This window comes from Ceratotherium simum, chromosome 7 (assembly GCF_057802395.1).
Source record: "Ceratotherium simum simum isolate JZ-2026a chromosome 7, ASM5780239v1, whole genome shotgun sequence".
NCBI lineage: Eukaryota > Metazoa > Chordata > Mammalia > Perissodactyla > Rhinocerotidae > Ceratotherium > Ceratotherium simum.
This window is the reverse complement of record NC_141906.1, coordinates 65,081,941-65,093,977: the sequence shown is the minus strand read 5'-3', so window position 1 is coordinate 65,093,977 and position 12,037 is coordinate 65,081,941. Positions and strand designations below refer to the sequence as shown.

The 12,037-nt window shown below is 48.3% G+C and overlaps 1 protein-coding gene across 1 annotated transcript in view; it reads right to left on the bottom strand.

The window, feature by feature from the left end:
- Positions 1-12,037, bottom strand: part of ZBTB16 (zinc finger and BTB domain containing 16) — a 177,686-nt gene that overhangs the window by 58,733 nt on the left and 106,916 nt on the right. The window contains exon 4 of the mRNA XM_004427308.3: positions 1,268-1,354. Coding sequence (XP_004427365.1) covers positions 1,268-1,354 — 87 coding nt within the window. The remainder of the gene's footprint in view (positions 1-1,267; positions 1,355-12,037) is intronic.

Here is a 12,037-nt window from a genome sequence, read left to right as displayed (position 1 = left end):
CTAAAATACCACATTCTCCCCATTGCTCTCTACTCCTTATCGTGCTTTACTTTTTCTTACTAGCACTTATTATAACCCGACATTGTATTATACATACTTTACATATATCATAGATACATATACATTATATATATTTGGCTATACTGTCTCCCATGAGAATCTCAGTCCACAAAGGGCAGGAATGCTGTCTGTTGCCACGTTATTGTGACTTAAATGCCCCAACAGGGCTGGGCACGTTGTGGGAAATCAATAAATATTTATTAAATTTTAAATACACTTACTACCACTCACTGAACACTTAACTATGAGCCAAACACTCCACAAAGCACTTCAAATGAAATATCTTTTTTAATCCCCCAACAACCCTATGCTATGAGGTTAGCACTATTAATACTCCACCTTTCTAACAGACGAGGAAACCCAAATTAAGAGTTTAGGCGACTTATCCATGGTCTCACAAAGAGCAAGAGGATACCCAGGCAGTCTAAACCTTGTCGCTCCCATCCCCCCATTCACCTCAGCCAGTCACCTTCCCTCCTTTGGGCCTCAGTTTCCTCACCTATGACATGGGTGTAGCCTCCTACCTTTCAGAGTTACTGAAAGACCAGCCAGGTGAGATCAGGTAAAGCACTGAGAACAGAGCCTGGCACACTGTGAGCGTTTGATAAGTGTGGGCTACACCAGTGATGACGATGTTGATTACAATGATGAGATGATGCTGATGCTGTGAGACCAATGCTTTGAAATCAAATAAAGCGATATCGTTGTCAGTTAACATTGTTCAAACGCACCCTGTGTACAGATTGCTTTCTTTTAGACAAGGATTCGACTCTCACGGAGTGGGGACCAGCCCACTGTGGCCACACGAGGGTTTCAGAGTTAGTCAGATGGGGTGTGCGAGTTTCCTAACTGTTCATTCACCAAAGGAAGGGGATGCTTAGATAACATCACGGACTTTCTAAGGCCTTGACAAGAGCGTACAAGAAGTCTCTGTGAAGACGGGATCTTGGTGGCCCGTTAGAGACAGAGATCTTGGCGTAATCCAGGGCAGCTGTTCTTACGGTGCAAAGTCACCCTTGTAAACTCCTGCCCAGCCAGCCTCACAAGCAGGAGTTGCTGGCCGTGGCACAAGCCATCCCTACTCACAGCTCCCCCAGGAAATGACTGGATGTCACGTTTGCTGAAAGAGGGTGCCGCCAGGATACCTCGTCTCCACACGCTGTCACATTGTGGAGGACCCGGAGCACGGGAATCCAAGTCAACTCACCTGTATGTGTCTGCCTGTGTGTCTCCAGGGCATCCTCCTTCGAAAACTGGGCACCGCACTGATCACAGACAAAGGCTTTGGCACCGGCTGCAGAAGAAAGGGCAGGCAGTTACCATCAGAGTGAAATGCCCTTAGGAGCGGGGTCCTGGGCCAAAATCCTGCAAGTGGACACTGAGGGAGGCGTCAGACACCTGTGAAGATCCCAAGTCGGGAATAATCCATGGCCCCAGCAGCCAGCCCAGCCCCTCCTCCAAGATGTGACCATCCACCCAGCTGAGCTCCAAATGCCCCATCTAGGGCTCCCCCAGAGAGATGAGAGAACAAAATCAGAACAACCAAGACAAACAGAGATGGTGTCCAGATCAGATGCCCCCAGCAGAAGGGGGATCCTCGGGGGCTGGCTCCAGGCGACAGATGGAAAGGAGTAAACAAGACCATGAGGGGAAACATGCCCTGTTACCTAGATTATACTTTATGGGAAAGTAGGAATTGCTGACATACCTCTCCTTGGATAAACTAACTCAACGTGTCCAAAACTAAACTTGCTGTCTACCCCTGCATATGACCATTTAAAATACCTAGATGTGTGTACAGGATAAAGTCCAAACTCCTTACCATGACTCACAAAGCACTTCTCGACGTGCTTATCTTTCCTGCTTCGTCTCTCACTACACACTCTTGCTCCCTAGTCTCCAGCCCTTCTCAGCTGCTCTGATTCCCTGCAGGAGCCATGTTCTTCCTCATCACAAGGTCTCTGTGCATCTTTCTACACCTCCTCTGTCTCTGACATTCTTGCCCCTCTTCCCAGCCCCAGAGTATACTAGCCCCTATTCATCACGTATGCATCAGCTTCAATACTCTGGCCCCCGTGTCTGGGTGAGGTAGCCCTTCTTTATGCTCCCATAGCACCCTGTATGTTCCACGTCACAGCCTCACTTTGCTCTCTTCCAAACGCCTGTGGACCCGTCTCTATCTTCTGCCACACTATAAGCTCCCCAAGGGAGGGAGCATGTCATCTCACGCACAGTTGCATCTGCCTGACACACAGTGGGAACCTATTACTGTACATATTTGTGGAATAAACAAAATCAATTCAGTGCAATTCAATTTGATAAACGTTTTTAGAACCATTATTTACCAGGCTCAAAGAGACAATGTCAAGAGAAACGGGACTTTTTACCATTCGCTAACAGTCTTCAAGGCTCTAATATGTTATCTCATCCAGGGGGCACCTGTCACAAGCCTTGGTGGTTTTCCTTCAAAATGTCTTCTAGATACATCTCTTCCACTGCATGTCGATCATCACTGCCACCATCCAGGCCCTTGTTGGATTGTGCCTTGAACTCTGGAAGGAACTCTCAAGGATGGATGCCACACCACCGGCCACACTCTGATCCACCCAACAGATGCAGGTTCCCTGAAGGCCACTTGATTCCTCACTTCCGTGCTCAAGAAGATACAGTGGCTCACAATTTGCACTGATTCTGAATTTTGGCTTCAAGGTCTTCCATAACCTGACCCAGTTAGCCCTCCATCTCCACAGGGAGTTGTCTTTACTAGCCCTCACTGGGCAGCACTCGACCCCCCTGAGTCTCTGTGCTCGAGCAATGCCAGGTCCCACTCCTCTGTTCCTTTCTCCTCATCTTAGCACTTCTTTAAGTGTGCCTGTGTTTTAGTTTTGTATTAGTCTCCCAAGAGGCAGAACTACTTCTTACACACATTTGTAGTAGAAAACAGTCTAGTACCATTTTTAAACCTTCTCAGATTTCCTGAGGCTTTATGCCAGGCATGATACTAAGTGTTTAATAAGATATATCATTTCATTTGATCCCAAAAGTATGTACTTTTAAAAGTACATACTATTATTACCCCCATTTAGCAGATGAGGAAACTGAAGCTCACAGAGGTTAAGTGGCTTGGCCAATGTCACACAGTAGGTAATAGTAGAGGTGGATTCAAACCCAGGCAGTCTGCCTTCAGAGCCTCTGCTCTTAATCCCTGTGCCTTCAGCCTCCCTAGGGTTCCATCTGCAAAGATGCTTCAGGGATAAGGGGGGGTCTGGGCTTCCTTCCTCCAAATCAAAAAAATGAAAATCTAATGTATTGCTTTTATAATCAGTTTTGAAAATCCAAAATTCTATTTGGAAAAATGTTCCACTACTTTTTTTAAAGTTTTAAAACCTCTGCCTTGGAGTAATAGCATATACTTAAGGAACAGAACTAGAATACAAATTGTACTGGTATAGACTTAAACACCTATACATAATTCCTGACAATGAAGGGTATCATGATCCTAGAGTCAGGTCCTGTGAGGGCACTGACCTGGTCTAGATTCCTAATGACCAGCAGGATATACCCTCTACTAGGTGCTCAATAAATGTTAGTTGACTGACTGAATAAACGAGTGATAAAGTGCCCCAGGAAAGATATGAGGTCACTTTTCCTTAAGAGCTTTAAAAGTAAACATTGTCTTTTGTCTTAGGTGGCTGGAGTTGAATTTGCCTAGAGGCAGGGAGGATACCATGATCACCTCTGGGTATCCCTTCAAGCTGCAGGGCGTCCTCAGGCCAAGGACTTGTACTCGGCTTACAGAGCTTCCAAGAGAGAGCCCAGAAGCTTGACGGGCAAGTGGTCACAATGTGTGGGGTGGCAGCCAGGACCACTTTTCATCCCTTTATACTGGAGATGCAGCAAGTGCCCCAAAGAGCAGAGCAGGCCAGGGTGGAAAGACTGGGGTGGCTGGAGCCATAGCCCCCACAAAGAGAAACTGCCCCCAGTCGCAAATCATTAGCCAGCAATGATTTTCTGCGCATCTGTAAGGGATCTGATTTTAATTGCATTTCTTTGGTTCTGTCAGTTCTCACGGCTCCCTAAAGAAGAAAGGGGAAGGGGAGGCCGGAGGAGGGGAGCAGGGATGGGAAAGCGGAGGGCGCCCTGTGGGCTCGCAGTCCCCATCGTGCCGGAGCCCTGCGACCGGTGAGGAGCCCTCCCGTGCTGCAGCTTCAAAGGGATGTGGTATGGAGGGTTCTTAGAAAACAGCCACCCGTGCGGCTGTAATAGCGTCTGCTTTAATGACTGAGCAGCAGAGAGAAAGGAAGGAGGGCAGGGAGGAAATGCAGGCCGGATGTGTGCCATCAGACGAGTTCAGATGAAGATAAAAACAGATTAGCACACATGATCTAGTCAAGGCTGCTGGCTGGGCCAAGTCTGACCACCTCTGGTTGCCCTCAAAGTCCTCCCCTCTCCACCCTTGCCTTCCTAAAGTCACGAAACTGAGCTGAGTGTGTGAAAGCCCCCTGTCCTCAGTGACTCTGGGTCAGAACCCTCATTACACACGGATACCACAAATGTTGGCTCCCACCACCATCCCCCATTCATGAAGCCCCATGACTGCTCCACCCCTCCCACCCCCAGGCCAGACTCCCCCCAACTCCCCAGGGTGAGCCCAACAGCAAAGCCAGGCAGTTCCAGGACACAAGAGCCAAGCAGAGAGAGGCAGAAACCCCCTCTCCCAAGGAGGCATGTGCCTTTAAATTGTCTCTGTAATGGCTGGCTCAGAGGCAGAAATATTTGGCAGCCCTGAAATTAAAAGTGATAAATTTCCTCGCCAGGCTTTGATCGATAATAGAGGCCTCATCTGTTAATCAATAAGATAGTCCCTGCCTGTTTACTGTGCATATGCTGTTCGCTGCTGCCTTCAGTATGATGTCAGGTTTGCATTCAAAGCAATTCAAGTGTGTACAAACCACATGGCTATTCCCAAAATGCATTATGGTGACATCATTCAGCCGCTGATACATTTATAAAGCATCAGTGCGAGGAAGTGATGGGGAAGGAGGGAGGTCATGCCAGTTGAACACAATGGGTGCATATGGACATATCGGCAGCATTTACCCCCTACCAAATTTCCTGGGGCTCATCTTGGAGTGGGGAGAATGCCAGGGCACAGCTCAGGGATGGCCATGCCTTGTCATAGCCTTCCTGCAAACGGGGGATGTTTTTTGGATGTCCGTTAAGTATACACCAAGAGATGGATTACCGTAAATGAACAAAAGAGACAAAAAATTTCTGCCCTCAGGAAGCTTACATTCTAGAGGGGAGGGCATGTCTTCAGAAATCAAGTACAGCTGTGTGTCGCTTAACGACGGGGATATGTTCTGAGAAATGCGTCGTTAGGCTATTTCATCATTGTGTGAACATCATGGAGTGTAGTTACACACACCTAGATGGTTCAGCCTACTACACATCTAGGCTATATGGTACTTATTTTATGGGTACATCATATATGCAGTCCATTGTTGACCGAAATGTCACTATTTGGCGAGTGACAATAAATATAACATAGGTGATGCTAAGTGATAAAAAGAGAAATAAATTAAGTGAAGAGGGATAGAGAGGGCCAGGGGCTGCTATTTTATATGGGGTGGTCAGGGAAGACCTCCCTGACGAGCTGACATCAGAGGGGAGAATTGAAGATGGTGAGGGAGAAGCCACATCACTGTATGGGGATGCCCAGTCCAGGCAAAGGAAGAGCAGGGAGGCCAGCTGGTTGGAATGGAGTCAGTGAGGGGAGAGGGAAAGATGGGGTCAAGTAAGGGGACAGATCGCAGGGAGAGAAATTAAGTAGCCAAGAGGCAGAAGAGCCAGAAGATAAAGTGGGCTAGTCCCCCGCTCTCCTCCCTAGCAATTACAGATCTGAGTGGACCAAGGGACAGAACAGTGAGATCCGGAGTGGAGGGATCTGGGTCCTAGGCCACTCACTGCTGTGTACATCACACCTCGATGAACCTGTTTCCCAGTCTGTAAAATGGGGAAACCACGTCTGTCCCCCTCACTTGAGGCTGTTATGAGGCTCCAAGGAGACAATGGATATTAATGAATACAAAACTCTGTTCATCACCAAGCGCTCTGTGGATAGAAGAGCTCACTAATGATATTTAGACCTTGGGAGGCAGTAGAGATTCAGGTCAGACAGATCGGAGTTCAAATCCCAGCCAAGCTAGTCACGATCCTGACTCTCAGCAAGCTGCCTAATCTCAGTGAGTCTGTCGCCTTATCTGTAAAATGGGAATGAGCGGAAGTCCCTCAGAGGGCTGTGACAAGGTGGGTAAAGTGCTCCTATACCTATACCTGGGGTGCAGATACACAGACCCAGTAAGTAGTAACCATCAGCATCACCAGTCAGATGAAAATTCCTTTAAAGAACTCCTTTGTGCAAAGTATGCTTGATTTTACTGAAATTCAGTGCACAGTGATTTGGGGGCCATTTATCTTGTGTAAAGTGAGTCTCACATCTGTAAAGACATATTTCATTATAAGCACACACACAACCCTTGTCCCTCTAATTTGAAGGTGAGTGATTGTCTTGTTGAGGGGAGCAGGATCATCTGTCATAGGACCAACATGTCAGTATTGGCAGCTATTCACATCCAGCTCTTAAATCCTCCCGGATGAGCCCCAGGAGCCCCACTCACATGTCCTGTGCTGCCGGGCTCTTTTCCGTCCTCCCCAGCCGACTGTAAGCTCTGTGCGAGCAGGGCTAGCATCTGTCTTGTTCCCTGCTGTCTCCCCCAAGCCCTGCTCCATACCTGACGTGCAGTTTGTGCTCACTAAACACCTGATAAACAAAGAAACCTTCAGGCAGGTTCCCGGGTGCAGAACCGGCTTGAGAAGGGGGCAGTGGCCATTCAGAGCACTGCCAGGCTGTCCCCTAGGGGGTGGCAGAGTCCTTATTCCACCCACTCTGGGTTCTCTACTGCCCCTTTTTCAAAACTCAAGGACATGTTCTCTGGCTGGAACTCAGGCAGTTCCGGGGAGAAGAAAGGAAATGTTAGGAAGTGGGTCTGTCTGCTTCCTCTGGAGCAAGATCTCCCTTTCATCAGCCCTCTGCTCCCCGCCCAGCCACCCCGGACTCACACCCCGCAGCAAACAAGCAGCCCCTCCCTCCAGCATACACAGGAGCCTCCTGTCCAAGAAGGCCTCCGATGGCCAGGGTAGACCCTTGACTGGCTAGCAGAGATCTGCTGAGTGATTGCCACTTCCAGTCCAGGTACTGAATTTATCTGAGAGTCAGTGTTAAAGAGACAGGCAGACAGACATCCTTGCCCCTGCCAGTCTCCCAAGGCTGCTGCAGATGAGGGTTCAAGCATGCCTTAAGTGCTACACTGGAGGAGCAGGAGCTGCCAGACGATTCTGAATTTTCCAGACCCTTACTTCTCCCCTTTCTCCCTGACTTCCAGCAGGTTAGATAGGGGCTAGAGGAAGGAGGATGCTTCAAAGCAGGTTGAGCTTGGGTGAAAAGAAAGGAGGCAGCGGCCACAGCCCACAGGGAGCTGGAGCTGGTCTGAGGCCTCCTTGTGTGGGAGCTGCCTTCACTCTGTGCTAAGGATCACCCCAACTCACAGGAATCAAAGGAGGGACACCCCAGGAAAGCACTTTCAAAACCATAAAGCTTTCTATAAATGCCCAGCATTCCAATGACAACAGAGCTGAAAGGCAGAAGTGCGTCAGGCTCCCGCAGCTCCCTCCCCCCACCACCTCTGGCCTCTCCCACTTGGCAAAGTATAGAGCCTTGCTCCCCACTGGCCTTCCTGACCAGAAATGGGGCTGGGGGTCCCAAGCATCTAAGAAGGGAGTAGAAGATGCTGAATGCAATCAGATGTGAGCTGGTGTCTCTCTGAAATAAATAAAGGCAGAAGCCAATGAGAGAAGAAAAAACATTTAAAATCCTCCCTCTCCAAAAGCTCTCCAACCCCCATGCTAATGAGAAGGGGAAAGAAAAAAAAAAAAAGGAACCACTGAAAAAACACCTAACGTTTGCCAGCAACTAATGTTGAGCAGTGTCCTTTTTCTTTTAATTCCTTGAGATTTTAAAATAAACATCTTGAATGTTCTGATGAGATATGCATGCCTGCTTACATAAGGAAGTACAGAGTGTACCAAAACAGCAGACCCAAAAAAAGCATAAGCTGTCAGAACAATGAGTACAGACGCGGGGCATTTTACAACGGACCATGGTGTACAGTTTTATTTACAGTACCTCTTATCAGACAGAGAACAGTACACTGGCTGCCAATTCCAGAGGCCAGCACTGCGTGTTCTTTCACTCAAGGAGATGTGTACTCCCCAAGAGGAGCTGGAAGGCGTGCTCTCTCTCCAGCTCTCTCTCGCTCTTTCTCTTTTATCAACAAAACAAAATGTGATACAGAACCAGCATCTCTGAAAGGTACACAGAGTCAGAGGAGAGGGAAAAGGGAAGGCAAGTGGGCAGATGTGGGCAGAATGGAAAACCACCAGCTCTATCGATTGGCGCAGGATATGGTTCAAGGGTAGTTCTACCTAACAACGAAGTGGGAGAAAGGTCCTCGGGACCTGGTCTCACTGCAGGACGGAAGGGTGAATGAACTAATGATACGGGGCCCCAGTCAAAGGTAGGATTGAGAAAGCCACCAGGAAAGCGTCCGAGGCTGGGCACAGAGATAGAGGAATGACACGATTGCAGGCGGTAGGGTTTCAGATCTCTAGAAGTCAATTTCCCATCAATGACTTGGTAGGTGGCCAGATACCTCACAGGTGGCTAAATGTCCACTCTGTAGAAGATGAGACCTTGGAATGGGTCAAAAGGAAATGCTGAAGCGTCTCTAGTCTAAGAGAACATTTCCTAGGCACCTAATGAACGTCATCCTACCAGGAGGTTCTGTGGCACCCTGGTGCCCTTGGCCTTCATTGAGATTCTGTGGTCCTGCTCTCATGTCTGATAGAGAAAACAGAGGTCCACCTTGTCCCTTATCCCTGCAACTCAATTCTCAGCCCAGAGAGTCTTGGAAAGCTCCTTTGTCACCACTTTTAGCACAAGTAGGTAACCCAATAGGCTTAGAAACACAGCCCATGGCCAGTACAAACACATACGCTCAATACATAGCTGCACAGCAGAGAAGTGAAGAACCCTCGCTCTGGAATCAAACAAACCTGGGTTCAAGTCCTGGGTCCTACCATTTCTAGCTACCACCCTGGGCAAGTTAATTATCTTCTCTGGGCCTGTTTCTTCACCTGTAAAATTGGGCACAGAGTATCTATTTCACAGGGCTGAGTAAAGACTAACTTAAATAGCATATGTAAAATCTTTAACACCATGCCTGGCATGCAGTAACTGCTCAATAAACGCTAGTTGTCATTAACAACAACATCGTCATTATTACCGTTACTTTTTCCCCCAGTGTCAATGTCTGGGACCCACACAGACATCAAATGCATGCAATCAACACTATAACATTTAAAATATTCTTACACCCCTGCCAAAACACAAACAGAAAAAGAAGGAAGGAAAGACACCCACTCTGGACAAGTTGTCAGGAGAGTGGGAAGGAAGGAAGTGGAAGATAAAGGAAAGGCAGATGATACTAGCGAATGTGCACCCCAAGAAATCCCTATAACCAAGAATGTACAGTCAAGAGAGGGCCGATTACCTTTCCCTGGGAGAAGAGCAAAGAAATGCCCCCTCTCCTGTCGACTCCCGTCACTCATGGCCAAGTTTTGACGGCATTATCATCCTCCTGCTGAGATGAGTGCAAACCTATGTAAGGTGAATTATTTTAAATAAAATACAAGTAGGAACGGAAATTTGTTGCAGTGAAAACAACAACAACATACAAATCTTCCTGAAGTCTGAGAGTACTGATTTGGGGGTTTAACTCAACACTGCCTTTAACCTATTTCTTCCCCCAGCAACTTCCATGACTGGTAATCAAGAAATGGTGGTAATCGATGCAGTAGCACAAAACCCTCTCTTACCATGGGAAGGGAATGTCAACCCCTGATGTGATGGACTAGACTTCCAGACACACCGTGACAACTCGGAGATGTCCCCAAGGTAGAGTTCTACAGCAGCTAGTGGCCAGACGTAGCTTTGGGGTGCTTCCACTCATTGGCAGTATGGTCCTGGCATCAACTTTGCAGCGTCACCTCCCTCCTTAAAATGGGGTTATTAATCCTCTCAAGATAGTTTGAACAAGAACCTATATGAAGTACCTGGCACACGGTAGGTGCCCAAATAGTTATTATGAGTATAGACCAATTTCTCTCCATCAAGTTGAGCTCCAGGAGGCCAGCCTCTGGCCTGAGGCTTCAGGAACTCCAGCCCCACCGTTCCTTTGGGTAATCCCCAGTGAATAAGTGGCCGAGAGAGGTGCGACACTGCATTCTCTGGGGCTCTTGTATGCATGGTACTCAGTTGTTCGCGATGAGAGAAGGGGCCACCACTAGATGAGGCAGGTGGATAACTGGCTCAAGGAGGGGTCTGCTGGCAAGGAGCACCCAAGCCTTCCTGAAGGACCGCAAAGAGAAATGGATGCAGAGTCCTCACTGTCCTGCCCGAGTTGCGTGGCCTTGGGTGAGTCACTTCATCTCTCCATCTATAAATGACAAGTTTTAAATTGGGACATCTCTAGTCTTCTTCTCTGTTAGGAGAAGAAAAGATGAACAGGTGTTATGTGAGAAGAAGCTGGAAGCATATGGCAAAGAAAGCTAAACGTGGCTGTAATAGGGAGCTCAAATGCTTACATCCCTTGGTGATGGAAAGGTGCTGGCTGGACCAAGCAAGCTGGGGCTGTGTTCCCTGCTTCAGCCAGGGGAACTCCTTCTCAAGAGGAATACCTTGCTCCATCAGGTGGGCAAGGCACAACAGGGAGTGCAGACGCCGAGAGAATCATTAGCCAGACAGAGTCGGGCTCAGCCAATGAGGCCGAGGCCGAGGCTTGACCCCTGAGTTCCAGGGAACACTGAAGCTTTCAGGTGTTCACAGCTTTGTTTTGTTTGAAAGAGGTAGCCCAGCAGTCTTGGCATTTTTAAGAGGCTAGGCAAAAAGGCCAGAGATACTCCAGTAGGGATTTCCGCCATGATTTTATGGGCTAACCCCTCAACCCTTAGATACCAACAATCAGCTTCCTCCCTGGTCCCACCTGAGGATTCTCAGTAACTGAGAATAAATGCAGTAACTGCTCAATAAAAAGGATTATCAGGTGGGATCTTCAGAACACAAAGAGGGGCTTCTGCTGGCATCTAGCAGCCTCAAAGCTGTTTGTTACCTGAGCCTTTGGCCCCCTCCTCTCAACCTCAATTACCTTGCTCCATTCTACTGAAGCACCTCCAGAGTCCTCCATCACAGACCTTCACCCGAAATCTGGTAGGGCGGTCCCCGCCCCACACACCTCCCCAGCATAAGATTCATGAGTATTGCCTGCACAATGGAGAAAAGCACAGCCAAGCCGCTCTCGGGTGATGGCCAGAATCTAAACCCTGCCTACCCACAAAATCTCAAGTGACGTCTGCCACTAACCTGGTCCCCCAACATCCCCTGACACTCCCTCCAATTAAATTTTCACTTGAGGTATTTTCAGAGGGAAGGGAGGGGAGACTTCCCCAGCCCTAATTGCATTCTGGTCCTCCCTCCCTTTGTCCTAGCAGGATCCTTCCTCCCTCTTTTCCCGCTGAAGTATGCCAAGCCCTCTCACAACATTGGGGTCTCTTTGGGATCCCCACAGTGATAATTCCCACCTCCTCTCTCTTCTCAGAATCCCCCATTCTCTCCCTACTCCTAGCATCTCTCCCCAGTTGCACTTGCAACTTTGTGTGCGTGTGTGTGTACTTTGTTTTTAAGTTAAAATACTCTTAGGTCATCACATTTCAATAAGTGACAAGAAACAAAGCATTTCAGAGGGCTTCAAATGCTGTCACAAGTGTGATAACCGCTGCACAAACCAGTGGGCAGGGTTCT